This window comes from Heliangelus exortis, chromosome 17 (assembly GCF_036169615.1).
Source record: "Heliangelus exortis chromosome 17, bHelExo1.hap1, whole genome shotgun sequence".
Taxonomy (NCBI): Eukaryota; Metazoa; Chordata; class Aves; order Apodiformes; family Trochilidae; genus Heliangelus; species Heliangelus exortis.
The window spans coordinates 10,986,419-11,012,493 of record NC_092438.1 but is presented as its reverse complement, the minus strand read 5'-3'; the positions used below and the strand labels follow the sequence as shown (position 1 = coordinate 11,012,493).

Here is a 26,075-nt window from a genome sequence, read left to right as displayed (position 1 = left end):
CTTGTGGAGTTTTCCTTTTCCTCCTTCCAGCCAAAGCTGAGGGACAGCAGATACTTCCCCGCCCTCCCTGGAAGTGTTGAAGGCCAGGCTGGATGGGGCTTGGAGCAACCTTGGCTAGCAGGAGGTGTCCCTGCCCATGGCAGAGGGTTGGAACTAGCTGGTCTTTAAGGTCCCTTCCAACCCCGTCTGGGATTCTGTGGTTTGACACCATCTGTGATTCCCCCAGAGCTGCACGGTTTTCTGTTTTCCTCACATCACTGCATTTTCTCAAGAGAAAACTCCTGGTGGTTGGGGTGTTGGATGTGGGAGAAGTGGGGCTCCCAAGGAGTGCAGAGGACAGGCTGTTCCCTGAAGGAAAGGGCTGCACATTTCTCCTGAAGGGAACAGCCCTGACATCATGACTACGGATCAATAAAACCAACCTGAATTAAGCTGTTGTCAGCGCTGCTTCCTGACTGAGCTCCTTCCCAGCTGTTGTTTCACTCTTCAGTCTCAGGGCAGTATCTTTTTAGCACAGAACACTGAGTTCAGAGATGGAGGAGTTTCTTTGGGAGCATAAAGATCAGAAACCACTCTCCAGTGCCTCCCTGGCCTTAGAATGAATCCTGCAGAGAGACCCCACAGTCAGGGAAGCACGAGCCATGCGGAGCCTTTGAGTCTGCGTTTACCCAACTGCATCCCAATACATTCCCCCTAAAATGCCTTCCTAGCTTTTTTGTTCTGTGAGTTGGTTAGAAGAGGAAATCAATAAGAAAGAAAATATCTGCCTCCCTAAAAGCACGTGTGCTTCTTGAGTGGCTCCCAAGGACTCACCAGCCTGGTTTCCTTTAGTGTTGTTTGTAATGCAAGAACTGCTTGGACAGTTGAGTAGTGGGTTTGCAAACCCTGGTGGGGCTGGCAAGATTTGCTCTGATTTCCTTGGGCAAAATAACTCTATGTTTGTTCAAACTCCCTGGATACCAGTTAATGTTCTCTGCTCAGTATTTATTATTATTTCACCTGCAAATTCTTTGCTAAGCAAAGAAAACAGAGGTTGGGTTTCATGGCCAGACTACTGGGGATGGTTTTCATCCCTGTAGTGGGTGTAAATCAGGATTTATACCAATATAAAACTGCTGTGATGTTGGCAGGGGTGGGTAGAACTGACCGAGAGTTTTCTCATGCTTCCCAAATTTCTCTCCAAGAGCACTTGGGTGATGGATGTAACACAGGGGTTCACATTGATCTGGTAGGTGCATCCAACCAGCAGTACCCAGAGCTGTGCTGCTCCCAAGCTCACTAAACTCTGATTTAAGTCACAGTCCCATTAGTTACATGCAAGTAAAACTGAACACAGAGACTCACATTAACCTTTGTGCTTCCATGGATTTCCCAACCTCAGTTAAGGATGTCTGCTCTTCTCCCAAATACTGTGAGGTGATCAGGTCTTAGGTTATTTTGGTCTTAGTTGCAGCTCCCTAGAAAAAACAAAGAGGAAAAAAAATACAAAAATCCAGAGATATTCAGTGTTCAGAGGGGGTTTTGGTTTCCTATATGAGAGCTGGATGGAAAGTTTCCAACAGAAGGAAATTCCAACTAAGGACAGGGAAGAGAGCATAGGGGTTTGATTATATGACTGTGTTTGTGACTGACTTTATGACAAAGTTGTTCTGCATCATAAAAGACATTTTGTAAAGCCTTGGTTAGCACGTGAACAGCACAGACTCAGTCTGAAACTCTGGCTGTAGGACACCCCAAAAAAGAACTAGGGAGAAGTGGGGGGTGAGGGTGGGAACCTCACACCTCTACAGTGTTCTGGAGAAAAGCTCCAAAGAAAAATTATTTTAAACACTAACTTTTCTTTCTTCCCAACCACCAATCTCTTTCTGAAATGGAACTGCAATCTGTCTGGATGGCTTTTGTCACAGGTTCAAATTCCCTGACCTCTGGGTGAGATCTCTTGAAGTGATGGATAGCTGTGTTTTTAACATGGAGCAGCAATGTAGAAACAGACGTTGGGTTTCAGGCTAATGAGGACAATAAATCCTGCAGCCAAAAAAATAAAAAAGCAAAAGATCTTCCAAACAACACAGAGCTTCAGTAAAGCAGCACAGCGACGGGGCTGGGGGGGAGGGGCTTTGCAACTCAGCTGGCAATGAGGATGAGAGTGATTCCTGGCTGATATGTGAGCTCAGGGGCTGTCAAAGCACTCGAAGCTGTCTCCATTCTGCTGGTGGGACCATGTTCAGCCAAGATCTGCCTCCTGGTGGTAGTGGTTGGGCTGTAGGAATGGGAACACAGTCCTGAGGGTGCTGGAGGTGGCAGGGTGCCTGCTGGCTTCAGCAGGCTGTGGGTTTGATGTAGGTTGAGCTGTGGAGGCTGAGAGGGAGCTGAGCAATGGTGCTTTTGCCTCCATGTGGTGGAGCAGTGTAAGGCTGGGAGACCATTCCTGGCAGTACTGCAAAGACAACCCAAGCATCCTGACTGGAATGACCTGGCACAGCCACCAGACTTCCCTGGATCCATGTTCTACCAACAGGCAGCACCCTTTTACCTACCCACCCAAAGCAAAGCTACCAGGAGAGGAGCAATGTCAGGGTTCAAATGCAACCCCACCTCCTGCCCTTCATACACTGCCATGTGGTCCTGGTGCCACCACCCACCCAGAGTGTTGTAGCAGCTGGAAGAGAAGATTCCTTTTACCTGAAACAGAAAACAGAGACTGTGAGCTGATTTTTAACCCTGGCACTACCCAAAGTTTTACACTGAGGCTTGGGACTTCAGCCAGACAAGATGGGTTTTCCTTTCCCTTCTTACATTCTGTGGGCACTGGTTCTGCCTCAACCCTTCCCATCCTGATGCCAGCAGCAATGTCACTGCTCTCTCTCTCTCTGGTTCCCAGGCTCCATCACCTCCATCCGCTCCCAGCCCGTGGGAACATGTTCCTCTCTGAGAGTCCCAGCTGAGTCCCTGCAGCTGGCAGTCTGTTCTCCCAACCATGAAGGTCGCTGGAAGATCTCACCTCACATCACATCTCGATCTCCTACTCTCAACAAGCTGCTGTGCAGACAGGTGAGAGGCCAAGAGCCTGCAGAGGTAAATTCCTTCATAGTCACCTGGATCCTTTCCCTTCTTTTCCAGTCCCCCCCATGGCTTTCTTTTCTTGGAGCTGAGAATTTAATTCCCTGTGGTCGGAAACGAAGCGTCGCAAGGATCGGTAGCTCAATGTCGAGTAGAGATGCAAGAGCTAATGGTGATCTTGGTCAGTGGAACCAACCTCGACCAGACTAGCCCCAACTCTGCTCAGGAAATGAGCTACTGAGTTCCACCCAGCCCCACCTTTTATTGGCCCCAGGTCTTTGGGCATGCTCAGTGGGGCCAGCCCTAACTGGGCACAGGTGGGACTGGGCATCAGCCCAGCTCATCGTCCTGAGATTCTCGGCACCTGTGTCCTACAATTCCCCTCTTTAGAACAAAATGTTTCTGGTGGCATAAATTTTAATCTACTCCAGTCTCAGCAAGTGACACCCAAGGGAAGGTCCTTTTTGCCTCCGTTCATCTTGGTGGAGGTGCTCTCCGGTGAAAGAACAGCTAAAGCATAGAGAGAAGGTGCCCAAATCTATTTCATCAGAGCTGTGAGAACCTGCAGTCAGCCCTACACCGTGTCACTCCAGACAGGTTGCACTGGCTCAGGATTTGCTGCTAGAGCAACACTGAGGCCCTGTGGAAAGACCCAGCAGATCTAAATCCTGGACATGCAGGGTGTGGGTCTGCTTGTTACCCAAACTGCATCCCCTGGCCAGGGAGGGTCTGTGGGGGTTGGCACAATGGGGTAGGGATGGGGCAGTGCAGGGTGTGTTAGGCCCACCAACTGTTCCTCTGTAGGTTTGACGTAGGTTGAGCTGTGGAGGCTGAGAGGGAGCTGAGCAATGGTTTCCTGAGCAATGGTGCCACCTTTCATCACTGGAAGTGCCACCAACCTGGCAGATCTTGCCCCATCTCTCTCTCTCTCTCTCTCTCCTCACCTTCCAGGAGGCCATTCGAAGGGACTCTGAGGACGGACAGGCTCTGGACCGTAAGAACAGCCTGCAAGCAGATCCTGGAGAGATGCCACCAGCAGCACAGCAGCCCCAGAGCACCCTCACCCCCAGCCCACTCCACCCCACAGCTGCCTCCCTCCCCAGCACCCCCCCAACCTCCCCGCATCGTCCCCCCAGCACACTCACACAGAAGCACACCCACGGCCAGCACGGTGTCCCCAGCCGGCCCCCCAGCCCTGGTGACAGCCCCCCCAGCCCCCAGGGCTGTCCCTTTGAGTCCTCTGACCTGGCTGACGAGGAAGTTCGGCACATCAACAGCTCAGCCAAAGACTGGGGAGGGGAGCACCCGGAGGTCGGGAGCCTCTCGACTTCGCCATTCATCTCCCCAGCCCCATCTCCCCAGTCCCTCAAGAACTGCAGCACAAGCAGCCTCTCCAGGGGCAGCAGCAAGGAGAAGGACTTGAAGAAGTTTTACAGCATCGATACCAAGGGCTTCCTCAACAAGCCCAGCTGGGCAGACGACCAAAGGAGGCACTCCATCGAGATCTGCCCCTCCCTCAGCGACGGGGACTTTGAGGACCGTGCCAAGGAGAAGCGGCGCTCTCCTCCTGCCCACGTCCAGATGGAGTCCGAATACATCCACGGAGCCCGGAGGAAGAAGAAGATGAGTCCCCCCTGCATTTCTATAGATCCTCCCATGGAGGATGACAGCGGGGCGGCCTCACGCACCAAACCCTCGGAGAACAGCACGCTGCGGCGAAGGACCCCGTCCTGCGAGTTCCCGGCTTACAGAGAATCCCTGGAGCTCGTGGAGACCCAACCCGGGGAACCGGCCTCCAAAACGGAGCGCCGGGGTCACCTGACCATCCCTAATTTTTCCTACGAGCAGTTGGACAACAGCTCCTTGAGCAGCCTCTCGGATCTCCTCCTGGACAGCGGGCGATCCACGCCGCCCTCCGGGGGGGACTCCCGCTCGGATCCCGGCGCCTCCGAACTGAGAACAAAAGAACATTTAAAAACTCAGTGGAGCAACGCTGAGAAAAGCAAAGAGCTGCTGGGCACGGCCAAGAGCCCCCTCCAGAAGCAGGACTTGGTCCCAGTGACTGTTGCAACAGAAGAAGACATGGATGACCCAGTATAGCTGTCTGGGAGGGGGGGCTAGGGGGGGTCTCAAGGGCTTGACACCAATGTGGGGGGTTCCAAACTGAAGGGACTGAGCAGCAGCCACGGGTAGGTGGGTGGCTGCTCACTCGTTTGGTTTTTTTCCTTTCTCACAGTCACTTGTTCTTAAGCGCTGTGGAGGTTTGCAAAAAAAAAAAAACAAACAAAAAACCACAACCAAAAAAAAAAAAAAAAAAAACCACCACAAAAACAACAACAAAAATAAACACAGGAAAAAAAAAATTACAAAAAGAACAAAACAAAAAAAAAATTAAACCAAACAAACGGCTGGACAACACGGTGATGGGTTTCAAGGTGGGGGGAGCAGCTTTGCAAAGAGGTTGGGGGTTGGGTTTCTATTCTAAAGGGAAGATGGAATCAAATCAGGGGGGGTTGCATCGTTCCTCCTGCCCTGCTCTGTGGCCTCAATCACATTGATTCAGGTTCAAGGTGGTGGTGGTTGCGATTTGGGGGATTCTCTTGGGGTTTTGTTGTTGGTTTTGGGGTTTTTTTGTTTTTGTTTTTGTTGGTTTTTTTTTTAAAGATGCTCAACTTTTACCAAGGCACCTTTTAGAGCTGTCGCATTACGCAGGAGTGCCCAGGAGATGGGAGCTGTACATTGTCTGTATATCAGCAGTTATATAAATAGAAATAATGTATTTGTGAGATACAAAACAAGGAAAAACAACAACAAAAAAAAAAGACAAAAAAAATATACCCACAAAAACTCTCTCTTCATAATGCACATATTTTTATAGACAAATGATGCTGTTTTTTGCATTACATGTGACTCCGCAACTGGGTGGTGTTTCCTTGGGATTTATGTGGAACTAATTATCACTGCCATTTGTTCTCCAAAAGTTTCTCTTCTTTCTTTGCTTTCATTTTGCTTTTCCTCTCCTTCCCTCCACCATCATCCCACCAGCTTCTTGTCACAGCTGCTGCTTTAGCCATCTTGCTCATTTTTCTGTTGTACTTTAGAGGTTGTCCTAACTACAGAAAAAAAAAAAAAAAAAAAAAAGAAACCAAATCACTACTGAACTGTAGCCAGTGCAATAATAAGTTATTCATTCTTCTTGTCTGTACAGATGTCCTGTTGCCTTTTTTTTTCTTTTTTTTTTTTTTCCTTTTTTTAACTGAAATTCAGGTTAAACATCGCAATAATCTGAACTAACGTGCACAAACATGGCTTCTTGTGTTACAAAGAGAAATAAGATGAAAAAAAGGAAAAAGTTAAATTTACAGAGAGATTAAAAAAAAAAACAAAAACGAAAACAAATAAATAGTAAATTATTTAAGAAATGTATTTTGTTTACCGCAGTTCAAAGTAAATTATTGATACATTATGTAAAGGTATAAAGAGCTGTCTTAGGTGGTGTTCCTTCTGAGCATTCAAGCTAAGGATTTCTCCTCCCTGTAGCAAAAAGCCCTTCAGAGCCTCGGGGCAGCCCTACCCATCCCTTTTCCACTTTTCCTGTCAGCCTTCCCTCTGCACCCCGACACCCACCCGGCTCCACCTGAGAAACCTCTATAGGAATCCAGGTCACCTGCTAACACCTTTTTTTTTTTTTTAATTATTTTATTTTATTTTTTTATTCTTACCGTTTTGGGGTTGATTTTTCTTCCTTAGCCTCCAGTCCCTGTCCCTTCTCTCCCTGGGACAGCTTCTCCCTGGAAAGCTGATGCTGAATCAGAGCAGCAATGAGTCCAGCGCCGGTGCAAAACACACAAGAGGGGGGGGGGGGGGGAGGAACAAAAAATAATTAAACCAACTGTTTTTGTTTGGTTTGTTCCATGCCGCCTCATATTTATGCATTCACATATATCTTCTGTTATTTATGCATTCATTACTCAAAAGGAAATGTATCTTGTTTCACATGTATTAAACTGTATAAACTGGAAGCCTGGCCTGACTTTGTGCCGCAGGGTGAGGGGCAGCCCTGCTCCAGCCCAACCTGAAGGGCTCCATCCCACCCCTGGGACTCGGCATCCCCTAAAAGATCTTTTTCATGGCCAAACCGTCCCCTTCCAGCATCTGGAGCTGGTCCCACCTCCTCCTTGGCTCCAAAGGTGCTGCTGGGTGCATCCCTCACCTCGTGCAGGAACCTCCGTATGTCAAGTGGCTTCGTGCCAGCTGCCTCCCAGCACCTGCACTGCTGTAATTAAAAGTCATTTAGGATTATCATCAGTAATTATTCCCTCTAAGTGGGAAAGCAAGAATTCCAGAAAAACACCATAAAAATTATTAATAGAGCTTTAGGGATGATGGCAAAACCTTTGGTTGCAGTTTAAGCAGCAGAGTGGAAAGCAGGGCAGGTGAATTCCCCTCTGCTGGGCTGACTCCTGCCCAGAGGCACAGGGAACTTTTTGTGATTATTGAGCTTTGGGGGGCAAGGCAGCATCTCCCCCCCAAAGGCCCAAATCCCTGTCTCAGCAGCCCAGAGGTGGAGGAGAAGCCTCGTTCTGTGGGGTGGTGCTGGACAGAGTGGTTGCTTGAGGAGCAAACTGGAAGACTTTGAGACCACAGCCACAGGTCAGGGATGAGATTTGCTCCTGTGGCTCCTGGTCCAGGCTCTGCCCAAGCTCTCACCATGGCTTTGGAGCCATGGGCCAGCACCAGCCTCTGTATGAGGTGGTTAAATATCCAAAGCCTTGATTTTGCATCAGGAACCACACCTTGGAGCACATTAAATGAGGCTTCATCAGGGTAGAAAGCAGTCAAGGGGTGTATTATTTGACACTAGCAGAAATATAAAGGGAGGGGAAGAAGAGGTGCTTGCTCTGCCTGTCACCCAGCCAGGACTGGGATGGAACTGGGGGAAGCAGCTCCTGCCCTGCTGCAGCAGGACACACACCAGAAACCCACGGGAGACCAGAGAATGACCTTGAGTCAGTCCCCAGTGTCTATTTTGGGGATGGTCACCTGGATGTACAGGTTCAAAACCCCCCAGCTGGGTACTCAGCCCAAATTTGGCCATGACCAACTGCACAGAGAAACCACTAAACATCACCCAGTGCTGATTTTCCTGCTGGTGCCATGTTAAGCAGTTTCCAGCAGGCTGTCTGCAAGGGTTGTGTTGCTTCAGAGCAGAAGTGAAAAGCAGCAGGTAAATGCAAGTCATTATTAATTAATTGGATCGATTCCTATTCTGCATTTTTAATGACAATTCAGTCCTGTCCATTTGTCAGCCAGACTCTGCTCCATCCACCATTCCAGCAAAACCACAGCCTGCAGGGATGGAGCCACTGCAGGAGCCTTGGAGGAGGAGGGATCAAAAGAGGATTAGAAACCAGTGTTAAGGATGGGCAGAGGAAACCATCACAAAGTGACTCAAAGATGGTCTCTGCTTCAAGGGTAAATTTCAGATGGCATAGAGCTGAAAATCTCTTTGTCAGGCATTAAAAAACCCCCAAAAACTTCCATCCAAATCCATCCCCAGTGCAACTTGACATAACCCTCAGCCTGTCAGTGTGGGATCACACAGGTTGCATGAATACTGACAAGCATTGGGTATTTGCACAAGCTTTCTTAGGATGAATAATTAAATTCCCTTTCTCCATTAAACCTTCCCTATTAAGCTTTAAACCCCTGGCTGTGCTTTAATGGCTGGGGCCACCTCATCTTCCATTCCAGGGGCAGGGAGGGGGTTAACACCACTTCACTGGAAGAGGATTGAGCACCCTCCTCTTGGGAGCTTCAGTTGTCCCAGGGCCCCAGGAGCAGGTACACGTTGAGCTGCTTAAAAAACACAACACAAAGATTATTTCAGCCCCTCAGCCCCACTAAGCAGCTAATTAGAACAAGACAAGCAAGGGAGGGTAGGAAAAAGGTCTCATTATGGCTGGGAGGGGACAGAGTCCTGCCAGGAGCAGGGGCAGGGGACTCACAGCTCCTGAATGACCCCACTGCCTGCTCCCTGTAGTGGGGAAGCTGTCCCAGTGCTGGTATCAACTCCTCCAGCAGCTGGGGATCACTTGCCAGGCAAGAAAAGAAAATTCTGCAGTTGGCTCTGAAGAAGCTGGTAGCCTAGTCAAGTGTTAGCTGACTGCAGGCAGCAGCCTGAGAACAGGTTTATTCTCCCCCTCCTGATAATTTTCAGTTTGAATGAATTATTTTCTCTTAATCACTTCTGAGGGAGAGAAGAAGAAAGGATAAAATTCAGCCAATCCCTTCCATTCCTCCTGCTTTGCTCCCATTCTTCTCCTGGCCAGATTTGTTTGCTGAATGCTAAAAAAAAAAAAAACAAAAAAAACAACAAAAAAAAAAAAAAAAAAAAAAAAAAAAAAAAAAAAAAAACAAAACAAAACAAAAAAAAAAACAAAGAAAGAAAGAAACAAACAAAAAATCCAAACAAATTAAAACAAATTAAACCTAAATCATTGGATTGAAATAGACACTGGCAAATTTGTTTGCTGAATACTAAAAACAAAGCAAACAAACCTAGAAACAAACCAAAACACTCAAATAAAACACGAATAACTGGGTTGAAATAGAGATTGACAGGGAATGCATCTATTAGAACTCAGAAGGTATTTTTCAGCCCGAAGTGTAATGGTAACTGCTTTCAGCCCAATAGAAACCACCTCACCCCTTTGGACAGATCCAGGGGTGTCTGGGGGTGCTCCTGTTGCCTTCAGGGAAAGTCACCTGCAAGGAACAGCCCACTGCAAGGAGCCCAAGCAGCAAAACCACCTCCCCCAGGTCTGCCAGAAGGGAGATAACAGGAAGCCAGGGGATGAGGGCAAGGAATGAGGTTTTGTCACAGACTGGGGCATTGTCCCCACCGTGCTCATCAGCATCTCTGCTCCAAGGGAACACAAAGAGCTGCCAAGCCCGGGCTTCCTTCATTCCTCCAAGGGTCTGGGGGCAACCAAATGCCTCACGGGTGGCTCACAACAAGGAAAGCATCGTCTGAGGTGGAGAAGAGAGGTGAGGAGATGAACCTCAGCAGATGAATCTCGGGACATGATGAACCTCGGGAGATGATGAACCTTGGGACATGATGATGACCCTCAGGAGATGATGATGACCCTCAGGAGATGATGATGACCCTCAGGAGATGATGATGACCCTCAGGAGATGATGACCCTCAGGAGATGATGAATCTCAGGAGATGATGATGAGCCTCGGGAGATGGTGGCTCAGCCTCTTCAGTGCCAACGTGTGCGGCAAAGCTTCCCGGCACGACCGCGGCTTCCGTGGGGACCCGGGCAGCAGACTCCAGCGGTTTCAGCCCTGCAGAGCCTCAGCACGTTCACCTGCCTTGTTTACACACAGCATTCACCGCTCCCTTTTAATTACAGCCGTGTAATTACACCAGGACCTCCCCATCGCCTCCCCGTCCCTGAGCGCCCATCCCGACCCGGGACATCCCGAGGCGGGGATCGCTCCTGGAAGGGCTCGGGGATAACCAGAGGGCACTGAAGACCCCAAAGGCTTCTCCCCCCCTCCTCATAGCAGCGTGGGGACCCCCCACACCCTCTCACCCCCCCCCCCTCCCCCTCCCACCCCTCCCCGGGATTTCTCCCCCGGGCAAAGGGTCTGGGAGCGGACGGAACCGCCTGGGCCCAGCCGGCAGCAACACCTAGTGGCCACGGCTTTAAAAAACGCTTTCCAGGGCTTGATAGAGGTGAATACGAAGAAGAAATAAATGCAGAAAGTTGAGGATCTGAAGTGAATAAGCGGGCGGCCGGGGCGGCCATGGGGTGAGGCCAGGGAGCAGCCCGGGGGTGGATGGAAGGGGGGCGGCTGAGCCCGGGGGGAGGTGAGTGGAGAGCTGGCGGCGTTTTGGGGCGATCTACCCGCATCTTTTGGGGCAATCTACCCGCATTTTGGGAGGCGGGGAGCCCCCAAACGCGCTCCGCTAATCTGTCCCCTCCGCCGCCCCGTCCGTATCCATGGCAACGGGAAGGGCCGCGCCCGGCGCCATGGCGGCCACCGAGGGTCCCAGCGTTTTCCTGGTATCCGTCACCGGGCAGATCGAGAGCGGGCAGGTGAGGGAACCGCTACGGGACAGGCGGGGAACCCGGGCGCCCGGTCCACACTGCTCGGTCCGGGCCTCAGCAGCGCGGCCCCGGTACCGCAGCTGAGGCCTGGACCGGGCTCGCAGTGGCGGCGGCCCGGGATGCCCCCAGCCGGGTGTTACTGGGCCCTCGGCCCGGTGTTACTGGGCCGTCCACCCCTTCCCGGTTTCCCGACCCACACGGCCTCTCTCCCCCGCAGTTCCCCGGCTATGATGATCTCTACTGCAAGTTCTGCTTCGTCTACGGCCCAGACTGGGTTCCCACCGCGGTAAGAGCCCCCTGGGCACCCCTCAAAGCCGAGCTGCCTGGGGGCAGAGGGCTCCGGGCCATCCCCTGCCTCATCCATCCCCCCATCCACAGGGCCTGGAGGAAGGCATCTCCCAGATCACCTCCACCAGCGAGGTGGCACCCACCACCCTGGTCTGGAACTTCCCCATCGACATTACCTTCAAGAGCACCAACCCCTCGGGCTGTGAGTGCTGGGGAGGGGGGATGCAGCTGGCAGAGCAGGCTCCCCCCTCACACACCTCCCCAAATCTTCTGCAGGGCCACAGATCGTGGTGAGTGTCTACGGACCTGACTTCTTTGGAAACGACGTGGTCAGAGGTTATGGAGCTGTTCATGTCCCCTTCGTACCTGGGAGGTGAGGTCACAGTCATCTTTCAGGGCTGAAACAGATTTTTTAAAATTTTTTCCAGTTACTGTGTTGTTTCAGGAACAAAGATACTCCTCTATCTCCCACCTGTGTCTTCTCTGTTTGGTACAAAGCACATGGACTTGTCCCGTTGGAATTGGATGATCCTTAAGGTCCCTTCCAACCAAAACTATTCCATGATTCTGTGATTTCCTAGCAGCAGCCTCTGGCTGTCAGTTAATTTTTGGTCATCCTGTAGACAACTGTAAAGTCAAAACTGGCATGAAGAGAACACAAGGATGAAGCACAGCACATTTCCCCCTCCCCTCTGACTCTCAGCACATGCCAAGCTTCCATTCCCACCACTGGAAATGGAGGACAATAAACTCTTCTGATGCCAAAAAACCCTTTCTTCATGGAAGGGGGAGTATTTTTGCCTTGAGATATTTGGTGGTCTGACACCTCAGAAATTCTGGTACCTCTCTAAGTGTAACAGTGCTGTTTGGGTCATTTCTGTGCCTCTCATGTTTGTTTTAGGCATACCAGGACCCTCCCTATGTTTGTTCCAGAGTCCACATCGAGGCTGCAGAGGTTTACAAGGTAATAATTAAAGACTCATTGGGGTTTTTTAAGTCCTTTTTTTTTTTTTTTTAACGTGCATGCAAATTAACTGTATCAACACCAGTGAAAGTACCTGGATCATTATTTTTTAATCTCCTTTCCAAGCTGGTTCACAGGGAGACGTCCAGAATTTACTGACCCCAGAGTGGTAGCACAGGGAGAAGGCAGAGAGGGTGAGTGCCCAGGAGCTCCAACTCTTGCCTGACAGCAGGGGCCACAGCTTGGCCATCCACCTGCTGGAAGGAAGTGATCTTCTTCCTCCTGAGAAATCCTCCCTGGATATGTGAGGAGTCCCAGCAGCATTCCCTTAACCACCATTATTCACATTTTCTTTCTTCTAGTAACAAGGGTGAGATCTCAAGGCTTTGTCACCATTTCCTTCAACGTAGTGACCAAAGATATGAAGAAATTGGGCTATGATGTGAGCCCAAGTGATGTGCAGAACCCTTCCATGGTGCCTCTTGCAGAAAGGTTTCATAGGTACTGAGCTCAGCTGTGGGATCTCCAAAGGCTCACAAAGAAATTAAGCACTTTGGGGTTTTTGGTGACAAAGAGAAATGAAGATCTGACCACACTGAGAAGATTCCACTTGGGACTGTTAATCCAGAAGAAACACAAGCTGTGGAATAATTACCTAAGTATAATCCTTTCAGTAAGCATACAAATCAAAGTATTATGTAAATATGATCAGATGATACTTGGCATTTTTATGAGTAATATCAATAAATTTTTTTTTATTACAGCTTTTTGTACATTCTTTATGGGCTTAAAGAATAGGAAAGTTTATAGTTGTAGCAGTTTTCCTGTATTTAAAACATCATTGCAAACCCAGTTCTTTTTACTACTGTGTTTTGTTGTGGAGTTTTGAAATTATTGCATCCTTATAGAAGGAGAGAATAGTGAAGTGTTCTGGTGAATTTAACACATGCAAAAGCAAGTCCAGTTTTCTTTATAATCCCACACAGTCCTTTAGAGTCTGTTCAGAACAGAAACACCTTTCCACATTTTTTCAGTGAAGCAGCTTGAGCTTTTTTAGAACAAGATGATGACTCTCCCATTTCTAGATTTTATTTCTCCATCAAGCTTTTTAGGCTGAATAACCTTCCCTGTCTTATTTGGGTGTCCTTCAGCTGGTAGGGTTTTTGTTTGTGATGTTTAAGCCCTGACTCATCCAGGATCTGCTATGTTTACAGGTACAAAAGAAAAAGAAGTGTGAGCTACAATGAAATTACTAATTCTTAGTCATTTTCATATTTAAATTTGGGCATGGAACCTCCTGTGTTTGACTTTCTCACTGTGTGAGAATGACTTTCCATGAGACCACCCTGTACATGAGCTACCAACAAAAAAAAACCTGTAGAAACACAAGTACTGACAGTGCTGAACTGCAGAGCCTCCAGGACACATCAAATCAAGCATCCCCTTAGAGTTATTTTTTCATGCTGAGCAGTGTGACTGAATAAATATCATTTCTGAAAAGACAATGTGATCACTGCAACTTTGCTGTAAGCATTAGCATCTTTTACACTATAAATACTTTCCAAACACAGTTACAAGATTTGGTTTTTCGTCTCTTTTTTTTTTTTTTTTTTTTTTCCTTCTCGTTGGTTTTACACTTCCAGTAAAATCCACCACCAGTTGTTTTGGCAACTGCTGTAATCCCTGCACTGAGTCATGCTGGAATCAAAATTATGAAGCATTTCCTGTTGGCTCAGAGGAGATGCGAGGAATTTTGTTTCCTTTTCAAAAGTATTTGGGAAGCAGCTCGCTGCAGCAGCAGGCTAAGTATCCCTCTTTGAAACACTTCAAAGGCAAACATTAAACTTAATGCTGCTTAAGTAACTTTTTTCCCTTGAGCACCGTTACTTGCCCCCATTCCAATTAGAGCAGAACTGCTCAACGGGGACTCTCAGCATGAGAAACCCGTTAAACCCAGAGAAAGCCCAAACTTGGTGGCCACGGGGGGGCAGTGAATTTATTTGTGCTCAGCTTTGCCTGGTGCCACAACCCCTCTGTTGCAGCTCAGTCGCTGGATGCTTCCTGCACTGCTACAGCTTCACCATTAACAACCGCGCTACCTGGGCCCTCAGAAGGAAGGTTCATAAATAAATAACATTTTTTTTAAATGTTGGTTTTCTAAAAAATAAAAATCCCATTAAAAAAATATTAAAAAAAAAAAACCCCAACCCCTAACTCCACAAAACAATGTTTAGGTGACTAAGCAGATCCCACATTGCTGCCCACATTATTCAGGCTTTTTCCCTTTTGTCTCAGGGTTTGGTTGGGGTTTTTTTGACTCCTCTGTGTCTGGAGCAGGATTGGTAAGAACCTCACATACCTTCTCCAAGGCCATAACGTGTTCATGTGGGGCTGACACTTTGCTCCTCAGCCAGGGGCTGCTGTGGGGGTGATGTTTTCAGTGTTCCCTTTGTTCTGAGATTTGGGATCTCTCCTCAACGTCCTCTTCTCCCAGACACAGGCTTGCTGCTGCCTGGATAATTTTCTGGAAAGCTCTCTCTGGTTTCTATCCTTGGTACCCAGGCGTGGCAGAGCATTAGCAGCTGTTTCACCCTGGAGAGAATCTCTGCTCTTAATGAGAGAGGAGCAAAGTTAGACACGAGGCTGTGCTGTCAGTGAGTGACATTAATAAGGAAGGGATTTATCACCCATGATTGTCCATTGCAGTTAGTGTTAAAGGTTAAAAGAACTTCAGCTTTAAGAACAGACAAAACCCAGAAAAAACCCAGCCTGGCTGTAGTGGAGGCTCAAAGTCATTTCCTTTCGCCCACTCTCCAGGCAGCTGTAACCACCCTGCTCTTTGCTAGTTAATAATTCTCCCTTTTATCCAAAACTGGACTGAACCTCCCAGCCCTCTGCAGCACAGGGGGCAGCACTAGGCTGTCAGCTGGTGCTGGAGCTCTTGTTTTGTTATGCTGAAGTCTCTTCCAGGCAATGAAATTGGCTCTTAACCTCCTAATTCAAGATGGGCATGAGGAAAAAAAAATAATCTGTATTCAGAACACAGGGAAAGGCTTCAAGGCCATCAAAGCAGAGTGAGACCTGCTAAAGGCAAATGAAGCCTGGGAGGTGGCTGGGGACTCTGCAGAAGCTCTCCTGGTCTGGAGGAGCTTTGGAGAGAGCTGCCCAGCAGGACCATCCTCACCTCGTGGCAGAGTTTTCCTGGAGGCACCCTGAATCAAACCCTCCAGAAAATGGTAAATCACTTGGATACCTGACACTTCCAGCCCTTTCTACAGCATCAGCTCCTGCCCTCTCGTGGCAGGTTTCAGCCTTTCGGAAGGTGTTGCTGATCACAAGATTGTGGGAAGGACATCCAAGGTTTGCCTGTTCCTACCTGGACAAGTGCTCCATGCGATTGTGTCCTCCTGTCCCCCCTCCCAGCTGCCTGGCAGGAGCAGGGCTGAGCCAGAAATCTGAGCAGCAGAGTGCTCCAAAAACTCTTTTTTTTCCTGAGGCTGGGAAAGCTCTTTTGCAGCACTGTGACTGCAGCAGCTTGAAGTTATCTCCCTCTGAAAATGAGACTCCTGGAGATGGATGAGAGCTGACAGCAACTGCTCCCCGGCAGCAGTGATGGTTTGGGAGCAGGAGAAGCCTGGTGTGGAATACTCCAAAGGGAACAAAACAAAACAAATCACAAGAAACCAAAACAAAGGAAAACACAAAAGCACAGGAGCACAGACCAACCAGACCTGAAGAATACTGGAGCTTCAGCTCCAGCAGGACTCATCACCTGCAGCATTCCAGCCCTTCACAAACCAGCCTCAAAATCACCCGTTTGTGGCAAGGCCGCTGGAGCATCACACCAGGACCCTGGAGATATGGGGCTGAACACCCTGGATCCACAGCCCCAGACATGGGTCTGAGGACAGGACAGGAGATGGGGGTTACACAGAATGAAGAGCATTGGTGTGACACAGCCTTTGTCTGCACAGGGTGCACCTCAAACACACTCTAGGAACCAAGCCCACCACGAGAGCACCACGAAACCCTCCTTCTGGATCCATCTGGGGACCCAAGGTCCAGGCACACAAGCCACTGCCAGCAGTGTGTCTGGAGCAGCCACCAACAACAATTCTGAACATCTTCCAAGCCATGAAAACCCCCAAGCAGGGACAAAGCAAGGAGCTGAGCAAAAACCCCAACCCACACCTCCACAAGGGATGTTCAACCTCTTTCCCTCTCTCCCTATTCATCCACGGGGCTCACCCTGCAGAAGGGATCCCCAGGGTTTTTTTCATCAGCTGGGGAGTCCTTGAGGAGGCAAAGATGGGTGAGCTCAAACCCCTAGAGCTGAGCCCCTCCATGAGTGTTGGCAAACCCACAAACAACCTCCACGTTTGGAGCACAGGAAGGAAAAAGAAAAAAAGAAAAAAAGGAAAAAAACCAACAACAACAAACCAGAACTACAAATCCACAGTTCCCATCAGACTGCAGAGAGCACCCAGCACCCTCAGCTGCAGCACAAGAAGCTGCAGGGCACAAGGGCAGAGGGCTTGAGATGACATTTCCAGTGTCTGATCATCTTCAGGGCACAAACCCTGCTAGAAACCATCCTTTAGCCACCAAAACCAGGGCTGAGGCCCCAGGAGGGAGACTGCAGACAAGCAAGGGTGCAAACAACCTGCCTAGGAATGGGTGCAAGTGATTCAGTCTCTTGTCCTTCAGAGGGAAGATCAGCAGAAGGATCTAACTGCTGTAGATTCCTATTTTTATACCTCTATTTAGGCCAAGATATTTAAGTACCCAAAATCACCGCAGAGAATATCACTACATTTAGTGCCAGACTTGCTAATGAAGACATTAAAAAAGCAAAAAAATAACCCAAACCAACACCCACCACCATCACCCAACACAACCCCAGTCAGCCCACGGTCTCCTGGGCCACATGTGCTGTTCCACCAAGGCAGCTCTGCCTCCCTTCCACTTGGTTCAACCACCAAATTTCACTGAAAACCCTTCAAGAAGAACACAGTCCCCCCTTGCCTGATTTTCACAGGTTCCACCTTCCCAACCCTGCTGAGGCACGAGGAAAGCATCTAATGATTTTCCTGCTTGGAAATCACTAGAGGGGGTTGAGCTGTGGGGAATCCCACGTGGGTCAGAGCCAGCGTGGCTGGTGGGACAAGTCCCTGCTGAGCCAGCATCCCACAGAGGTTTTTCAGCTCTTGCCTCCACCCAGCAGGCACCGAGCTCTCCTGCCTGGCCAGCTCAGCTCTGCAGAGTTTCAAGAGGGCTCAAACCCACAAGGCTGTACCTGCTTGTGAGGATCTCCCAGGGAGTGTTTAAGCTTTCCAACTGGCAGCACCGATGTCCCAGTGGGATTTCAAGTCAGGCAGGAGCAGGCAGGCAGCTGAGAAGACAAACTCCACCTTTACTATCGCTTTACTCCAGTTATTTGAAATTTCATCTATTTTCTTTTGCCTGAGAATGGGAATGCAGTTGCTCAACTGGTGGCTCAGGTGCTGAGAACAGATCAGGTAATGTGTTCAAGCTGCTTTTGTGTTTGCTGAACAGCCACAAATTATTTTTATTTTTTTTTTAGTACCTGCTCCCTCCACCCCTGGCATTCCATCCCTTCCTAGCAGCACAGCCCAGCACAGGGATGTGTAACAACAGTAGTGCCTCTCCTCTGCTCACCACAGGCTGCTCACCAGCAAGGTGTTCAGTCCTTCTAAAAATATTTTGCACTTCAACAGCATTTTCAACCAGAGTTTCAATGCACACCACAGCCAACAACTCTGCTGGTCACCAGATTATTTATGAAGAAAGCTCACACCACCTCCCAGCCCCACCCACATTAAACACAAGAGATTTAATTTTTCTCATCTCTTCAAAGAGTTATTTACCAAATACCTGAGGATCCAGCTACTCACTCAGGTTTGGTGCAGCTCCAGCAGAGCCAGGGCTTTGTCCTCCTCCAAGGTATCTCCCTCACTCATCATTTACCATTTCAGCCTCTGCTGCCCTGGTAGGATGCCAATCCCCTGTAGATCACCAGATTGCTGCCAACCCACACCCTAATGGGCAACTGGCAGGAATGTCTGAAGCACCAGTGGGAACTTCCCCTCACTGGAACCCCAACTCTTCAACAATTACAGGGTACAATCGATTGACAGTGAAACACAACAGGGCTGCTGCCCCCCCCATTTACACCACCAGCTCTTCACTATTTATAATCCTGGGCTCCCAAACTTCCAGCCCCATCAAATCCCCCTTCACTTGTGGGGAGAGCCAGTGGGGAGATTACCTGGAAGGCAGATGGGAGCTAACTTGAAAAATGTGGAAGTCTTTACTGTCAGGAGGTGTATAAATCATTTCTGTTCTCCGAAACGCAGATTGCAGGCGGCTGCAGGAGTCTTGCCAAAGCCCAAAGTGTTTCCTCACAGTTGGATGGAGCCGAGCGGAAGAGCAGAGTTGCACCACTTGGCCCAGCACAAAGCAGAGGTAAGAGCAATGTATGGATTCAGCAGAAATCATTTGGCAACAGCGGGGTGGGTGAGGGCAAACCTCAAGATAATGCTTTATCCAGATCACCCTTTTCCTCTGCAAGAGCCGGCAGATACCACCCTGCTTCACAGAAGAGGAAAAGGAAACCCGGGCCAGGGGAGAGGAGCAGCTCCCCCAAGGTCAGGGGAAGGCTCAGCCAAAGCCAGATCTGACTGACAACAACTTTATCAGCTCTACAACCCCTCCAGCTGCAACAGCCTCGCAGCACTCAGCTCCTTCTGGAGGCTTTTAGAGTCATCCCAAAAGTTTCCGCTTCGAGCCCTTCCTGAATCTTTTCCTGCAGCAGTTTTGATTTAAAATGTGGAATTTGAAGAGGTCAGAGTAAAACCATCCATCACACATCCACAGGAGTAGAAAGCATCTTTCTGTAGGAAAAAAAAAAAAAAAAAAAAAAAGAGATGCAAAAAACAACAGGTACCTGGGTGTCATTCCCAGCCAAAGAGGTTTTTCTATTTTCCCCAAAAACAGAAGCAAAATGAATCCAATACCTGACCAGAGGCAGCCTCAGAAACTGGAGTGTCACTGGGGCAGTGGGTTTGCACAGCACCCCCAGCCAGCTCTGTACCAGAGTTTAAACCAAGACAGAGGCTTTTTTTCCCCACGGCCACTCTGCCCACAGTCAGGTCTCCAGCACCACTGCAGCTTCAGCATTAAGAAATTAAGTATTTGATTAGTGATCAGTCTGATTGGCAGCAAACAGGGAATCTGGATGGGCTCTGGAGAGGCAGCTCTTGAAACAGGCTGCTAATGAAGTACCTTCCAGTTGAAACCATCCTGAATTAAAGGCTGAAATCACTTCCCAGCTGCAGGCAGGCTGGCTGCTCCCCCAGCTGCAAGGCCACTGGATCCACGGGGCAGAGCCAAGGCTGCAGGAAAGGCAAGACTCAACCACTGCAAAAATGAGAAGTCAGGGCTCTCAGAGTCAGTTTTGTCAGTTCCCCAACCCTTATTCCGTGAGCAATGGCTTTAAAAGTCACACCTTCCCCCAGACTCCTGTCTGCACAAAAAACACAAAGGCCTCCAGTAAAGACAGGACTTGATCAACCCCCCAAAAGTGCCATTATTTAAAGTGTAACGTGGTTTAAAGAAGCAATTCAGCCACCTGCAACACAACGAGTCTTCATTTTTATTGAGTTAGTAGGGTCTCAACTGACTCTGATTTCAGGGATCCATAAGGAAGCCTCCTTTCTCCCAGCAAGAACAGCCCTGCCCCAGGGAAGTGAGGAAAGCATCCAAGAAACCACATCTACAACATACAAGAAGCATCACTCTCAGGAACAGTCAGATTTCTCCTGGCACCTAGGACTTGGAGCACAAATCTTCAAGCACCTCAACCAAACCATCAACTTTCTTGAAAACTAAATGATGGCAGCAAGAGGTTTTTTTTTTTGGGGGGGGGGGGGGGGGGGGTTTGGTGCTTTTTTTTTTTGTTTGTTTTTTGAATGGGATCATAAACACTACGCAGAGTCTGGAAAAAGCAACACGGCTGGAATATAAGCAATACAATTTTAATTCTGACCAGTCACCTACAAACCCCTTTGTCTTTCCACTGTTCTGATGGCATTATTAAATATCACATTTGTGACATCGCTTGGGAAAAATGACACAAAGATACAGATATTATGATACAATAGTACAAATGATAAATTATTTATACAGTAAATAATGTCAATAGTCAGCACAAATTCATAAAAAGCAGCCGGCTCCCAGTATTATGAAAACAGTTTGGTAAATATTTAAATTGTAACACTTGTAAAGGAAGCGAGTCTTGTGAGATTCTGCTGTGAAAAATAAACCATATATTTCTCCACAATTTGTGCAATATTAATACATACAGTACACATTAGAAACTGTAACAGCAAAAGGGAAGATGGATAACAATAGTTGTCTTAGCTACGGGACTTCAAAAAGACTGTAAACACCACAACCCACCATGGTTTTCCTTCTCTGTCCCCTCAGTGTAGTTTAAGTTTCTATATAGTATAAAACTGAATAAATAACTGAGCTTATTTTGGGTTTAAAATTATGCCAAGATTTTTTTTTTAATTTTTTTTTTACAAAATATTTAACACTTTATCTTTGGTCAATTTGACCAGTAAGGCTATTTTGGGATACTAACATTTTAAAAATCAAAAGCACTTTTTAATATTTGCAAGTGAGAAAAGAAGGGGAAGAGGGAAAATACATTTGGAGAAATATGCCAGAGCAGATGTGATCAGATACACACACGTCCTCCATGAAAAAAAAGAAGGAGAAAAAAAAAAAAAAAAAAAAAGAACAGTGGGAGGGTGAGGAGGGAGGAAGAATTATTCTGGAGAGCAGTTAAATTATCATGGAATGAGATTTTACCACTCTGGACACAACTGAAGCTTCACCTGGGGCTGGGACAGCAACCTCTGTCCAGCCTCACTGCTACAGCACGATGCTGGAGCCAGGGGCTTGTTCCCAGCCCAGGAACCAAGGAGATTTTTACCAAACCAGCTGCTTATTATCTTCAACTCAGCTCCTGCCACAGCCCCCCCGTGTCAGGCTGGGCCTCTTGGCACAGTTACTCCGTAGCCTGATGCTTGACAGCCCCACAGGTTGGGCTGATTGCTCTTCAGAGTGCCACACCATCCTTTATTGTGCGATATATGTCTATTTTTATATATATATATATATATATATATCATGTAAAAGTACTACAGCTCTTACAGAAGTGGCTTGGAAAAAACCACCAGTTTGCCATTCAGCAGTTTCATTAAGCTTAGGGCTTCCTACCAGACCAACAGCACCATGTTTATCAATCCCTGGTGACAGGATGTGACTCTGAACTGTAGATGGCTTCACCTCTTTCAATACTTACTCTCACCCCAATCTTGCCTCTAAAACCAGTTACCTAGTGTTAAACCGGAGGACACAGTCAGAACTTTCTGGTTGAACAGACAATGCCCTACCTAACTGTTGCAAAGGTATTCAGGTGACAGGCTCAGGGGAAAAAAAACAAAAAAACAAACCATCAAGCGACCTCAGTTCCACTGTTGACAAAATTAAATTGGAAAAAATAATGATGGATAAATCTTGCCACAGATCAATTGGAAAGCACTTTTCACCATCCCACCCCCCCCCAATCTGCAAGGATCACACCCTTCCTGGTCTACACTTTTCAATAACTTCAACAACAACAAAAAAGTAAAGTATTTTTCCTTACTCTGAAAGGCAACATGAATGTTTTGTTTTCTTAAAGACATACTGGGTGTGGACATCAATTCTCCTTCCTCCTATATAAAAACAAGAGCAGATGAATCCTACTTGCAAACTCAAGAGCATTCAAGAGGACAGAACAATCTGCAGAGAAACATCCACACATTTAGCATTCCGTATACTAATAGAGCTACACTGACCTACACAGCTAAAATCTGTGATTGTACCCTAGATTTGATAGTCTTTCAGCCTCCCCTACCCACCAAAAGATAGAACCCAGACCCTTCCATGTTAGGCAGCCCCTCTCTCCTGTGGCACAGCCCCACACAGCATCACCACACCAGAACACACGACTCTGGCAATTCCTTTCAGCTTCTTTGTTTGGTTGGTTGATCTTTCCCCCCCCTCCCCCCTTTCTTCTAATTAGGGAAAGGCCACCAAGATGCATCAGTTCATTCAGAGATGCCCTCGAGGCAGGAGCAAGCACAGGGACATCCTTTTCCACACGCTCTGCAGAAGTTTTCTCAGGAAAGCAGAGCTCAAACGTTGCCGTCTTTGCCAAGGTCCCCACCAGAAACCCTGGCTGAAACCTGAGCGTGGTTTAGTGCTGATGAGTCCAGACATGCAAGTTAAAATGTACAGTTCAGCTTACAATTAACAGCTGTAAATGGAACCAGTTATTAATATGGAGTGCACCTTTCGTTAAGAAAAGAAAATTAGTCGATAAAATTAATGAGTCGCGCTTGTACATTAAAATTTTTTAAACATCTCGAGAAGTATTACAAGGAAAAAAAAAAAAAAAAAGAACAACGCCTCTCTTCTGGTCTCTTCACAAAGGCTACAGGTCTGTCTGTTTTGGGAATCAGGAAATGGGAACAAATCAAGGGAAAGGCAACTTTAGTGTTTTTTCTTTTTAATGTAGTCTTAAATCACGTTATGCTCAAATTCAAGTCATCTAAAAATAACTAGTCACGAGAATTTGTGTTCGATTTGCATTATGAATACTTCATTTAAAAGTAAATAGTTTAGTGTTAATCTTCCCTTTTAAACTCTCTTTACAGAAACAAAGAGCTAAAACCATAAATAAGAGGGCATTAAAACCATAAAAATGACATTCGCCAATATCTTAATTTTTCAGCCAGACTTGATAAATCTATCAAAACCAGACAGTTAAATAAGAACCACATTATAAAAATTAGCAAAAAAAGGACTATTAGGTAACTCTGCAAACTCAAATATGAAACTGTACTAAACAAAATATGTGCAAAAGTATACAAGAGTAACTGCATATAGCAAGGTTAAGCCTGAATTAGTTTTAAAGCTTGCCCCGGTGAAACTGAATTCAAAGTTGTCCCACTGTATTTCTTTTTTTTTTTTTTCTTTTTTTCTTTTTTTCTTTCAACTCACATTGTAAGTCAAATAAAAACAAAATACACATAACTTCCAAACGAAGCTGGTACTGGACAAGCACAGAGCAGGACACTCACCCAGCACGAGTGCAGCATGCCACTCACAGAGAGTTCCTCAGGAGTCCTTAGAGAGTAGTGTACAAATTCAACACTGCATACAACAGCACACATTATACTTGACAACTTGAGAATGTTCTTGGGGTTGTTTTGTTTTGTTTTTGTCTGCTTTGTTTCCTTTTGAGACAAGCTTGCTTTCTCAGTCACACCTCTGAGAGGAAAGCAGTGCGATTTTGCGTTGCAATGTTTAATGCATAAAAAACCAGCCACCTGGGCCCTCCAAATTGTTCTCTTCTAAGAGTAAGGACTATGGGTGAACCAACAGTCTAGAACTGTGTATAGTTATGTGCAAAACATTCACTAGCACTCTGAATCTCAGGTTTATCATATGGGCATAGGAAGTGACAGATGCAGGTAAATAGTAATTTCAGGATCCAGCACACCATCTGACATCTACAAAATAGCCAACGCAGTTTAAAATGGCAGGTTCTCCCTAAAAAGTGTATTGAAATGATTAACAAAGTAACAAAATGGGCAGAATCTAACTTTGGTGAAAAGTCTGAACATTTCACATAATGCTCAACAAGCCAAAGTAAGGTACCATCTGTAGCAAAGACTAGATTTAGATTAACTGGTAAGTAGAGACAACTCTTCAAAGATCATAACTGTAAACTGCAAATCTACTTCCAAGTCTCTCACACACCCTTCAGTCCACACAGGCCACGTTTGTTTCGCTGTAAAGACTTCAGCCTGGAAACACTATGAAAAGAAAAGTTCCTTTAATTGGGTCTTTATAGGAGAAAAGGGTTAGTTGTATTTGTAGACTGGGATGCTGAGGGAGGGATTCCCGTACTGTGAAGAGGTTGGGTCATTGATCCTGCAATGCTCACGTTCAGCCCCTGGCCCATCCGTGTTATGGGGGCCACAGTGCCCATGGCTGGGATGGGAGCCATTCCCACAGGCACTGGGGCCATGGAAGACAGAGGTATTGGCTCCATGCTGATCGGTGGCACGGCGCTGAAGGAAGGGCTGGTTCCCATCACAGGACTGGCTCTCATCTGGTTCAGAGTGAGTGGCTGAGGCTGAATAACTTGGAAAGGGTTGATTGGAGTTGGTGCTGTAGCAGCTCCTGGTTTTGAGAGAAGGGGGAAGGAAGAGGGGAAGAGATGGCAGCTCCACCAACACAAGGTTTTGGAGATTGTCTTGTCTAGCAAAGAAGGAATTTCCTGTACATCCCCACATAATCCCAAACCCAAAGCACACAACAGAGAAACCTGCATGGATGCCATTCAGTAACCTGGGGCTGCACTGGTGCACAAGTACAGTCTGTTTCCTTGAACCTACCAATGTCATAAAACATCCCTTTGCTGAGCAAGTTTCCCCTTCTGATAGCAGTCATTGGAGACACAGGTTCTCAATTTGTTTGGTTGGAACATGCCTAACCATCTAGAGCTTACTAATTTGTTGGGTTTCTTGTTTGTTTGGGTTTTTTTTTGTTTGTTTGTTTGTTTTTTGTTTTTTTTTTTTTTTTTTTGTTAAATGCTACTTAAAATCTGCATTATAAAAGAGAACTGCAGGCTCTCTGTACTCCTTTAATGCAAACTGGCTACTGCACATTTGTGCCCTGGCTTCAAGATCTCATCCAGTCAGCTCCATTTAGAAGCTGTACATGCTTCTGGCACCGAGTTTTGACAAGAATTCATAAAGTAAACAAGTTGTTTCCGAACTACAGCAGTGCTAGAAAAAGCAGGGAATAACTTTCCCAGCGTTTGAGGTTGTCTGGACTGCTGCCAGCACTACAAATTCATTTTACCATACATGCAGAGTGCTATTTGCATGGCCCAGTGACCCCTTATAAACTTTTTGGAGTAACCGGTAATGGCAGATACACAGACTTCCTCTTGCTAAACACTGCCAAGGCTGGTCAGAATTACTGGTTTTTTTCCTACCCAAGAAATTTAATAAATTGTCTTTTTTTTTTTTTTTTTTCCCATTGAAGAAAGTAAATGCTGCAGGAGCATTTAAAAGTGTTTCACCATATTACTGTCACACAGAAATTTCAGGGCATACCAATAGCTTTTAAAAAATACATTTGTCTTCCACGTTTTTTGTGTCACCATCTAAGTCTGCCATAAGTAAAGGCACATTTCCAGCAGGGGCCAACCTGCAGGAAAACTGCACAAGCCTATTTTGTGCAAAATACACTGAGAGTGTGGGGGTTTTGATCAGAACTGGTTTATCACACTAGCCTAAAGACAGCCTAACCAGCAGCCACTAAATGATGCTGCTGAGTTACTGCTGTTTAGCTCAACCCAAGGTCTATCATTTTGAGACAGCAAGGGAAAAAGTGGGAGAAAAAAATGCTTGAACAAAGCTAAACCAGCAGATCTGCATCAGATGGAGGGGCAGAAAGTGCTCTCTCAGTGTCCAGCACTACAC

General features: G+C 47.1%; 3 protein-coding genes and 2 long non-coding RNA genes across 10 annotated transcripts in view; 2 read left to right on the top strand and 3 right to left on the bottom strand.

The window, feature by feature from the left end:
- LOC139803808 (voltage-dependent T-type calcium channel subunit alpha-1H-like) overlaps positions 1-7,082 on the top strand; it is a 114,289-nt gene extending 107,207 nt beyond the window's left edge. For all 3 annotated transcript variants that reach the window (XM_071760353.1, XM_071760354.1, XM_071760355.1), the window contains exons 32-33: positions 2,882-3,051; positions 4,012-7,082. In XM_071760353.1, coding sequence (XP_071616454.1) covers positions 2,882-3,051; positions 4,012-5,160 — 1,319 coding nt within the window. In that variant the 3' untranslated portion in view covers positions 5,161-7,082. The remainder of the gene's footprint in view (positions 1-2,881; positions 3,052-4,011) is intronic.
- LOC139803812 (uncharacterized) lies at positions 5,915-9,211 on the bottom strand. The gene is made up of 4 exons (XR_011729177.1): positions 8,798-9,211; positions 7,274-7,336; positions 6,783-6,865; positions 5,915-6,169 (listed from the first exon to the last, which is right to left on the bottom strand). It is a non-coding gene; the product is annotated as an uncharacterized lncRNA (long non-coding RNA).
- A 203-nt stretch (positions 9,212-9,414) lies between these two features.
- LOC139803813 (uncharacterized) lies at positions 9,415-11,114 on the bottom strand. The gene is made up of 3 exons (XR_011729178.1): positions 11,006-11,114; positions 10,307-10,443; positions 9,415-10,155 (listed from the first exon to the last, which is right to left on the bottom strand). It is a non-coding gene; the product is annotated as an uncharacterized lncRNA (long non-coding RNA).
- B9D1 (B9 domain containing 1) lies at positions 11,074-13,199 on the top strand. The gene is made up of 7 exons (XM_071760360.1): positions 11,074-11,174; positions 11,404-11,472; positions 11,565-11,676; positions 11,751-11,847; positions 12,376-12,438; positions 12,565-12,632; positions 12,801-13,199. The coding sequence occupies exons 1-7, from the start codon at positions 11,079-11,081 to the stop codon at positions 12,944-12,946; spliced, it is 651 nt and encodes a 216-aa protein (XP_071616461.1). The 5' UTR covers positions 11,074-11,078; the 3' UTR covers positions 12,947-13,199.
- Positions 13,200-23,066: 9,867 nt separating this feature from the next.
- Positions 23,067-26,075, bottom strand: part of EPN2 (epsin 2) — a 40,406-nt gene continuing 37,397 nt past the window's right edge. For 3 of the 4 annotated variants that reach the window (XM_071761416.1, XM_071761415.1, XM_071761414.1), the window contains one exon: positions 23,067-24,765. In XM_071761416.1, coding sequence (XP_071617517.1) covers positions 24,428-24,765 — 338 coding nt within the window. In that variant the 3' untranslated portion in view covers positions 23,067-24,427. The remainder of the gene's footprint in view (positions 24,766-26,075) is intronic. The other variant, XM_071761413.1, reaches the window with a different exon arrangement.

Excerpts from the sequence above, each read along its gene's own strand:
- B9D1 (XM_071760360.1), top strand. The coding sequence starts at position 11,079 with ATGGCAACGGGAAGGGCCGCGCCCGGCGCCATGGCGGCCACCGAGGGT. Across the intron at positions 11,473-11,564 it reads CAGACTGGGTTCCCACCGCG|GGCCTGGAGGAAGGCATCTC; the intron begins GTAAGAGCCCCC and ends CCCCATCCACAG. Across the intron at positions 12,633-12,800 it reads ACAGGGAGAAGGCAGAGAGG|TAACAAGGGTGAGATCTCAA; the intron begins GTGAGTGCCCAG and ends TCTTTCTTCTAG.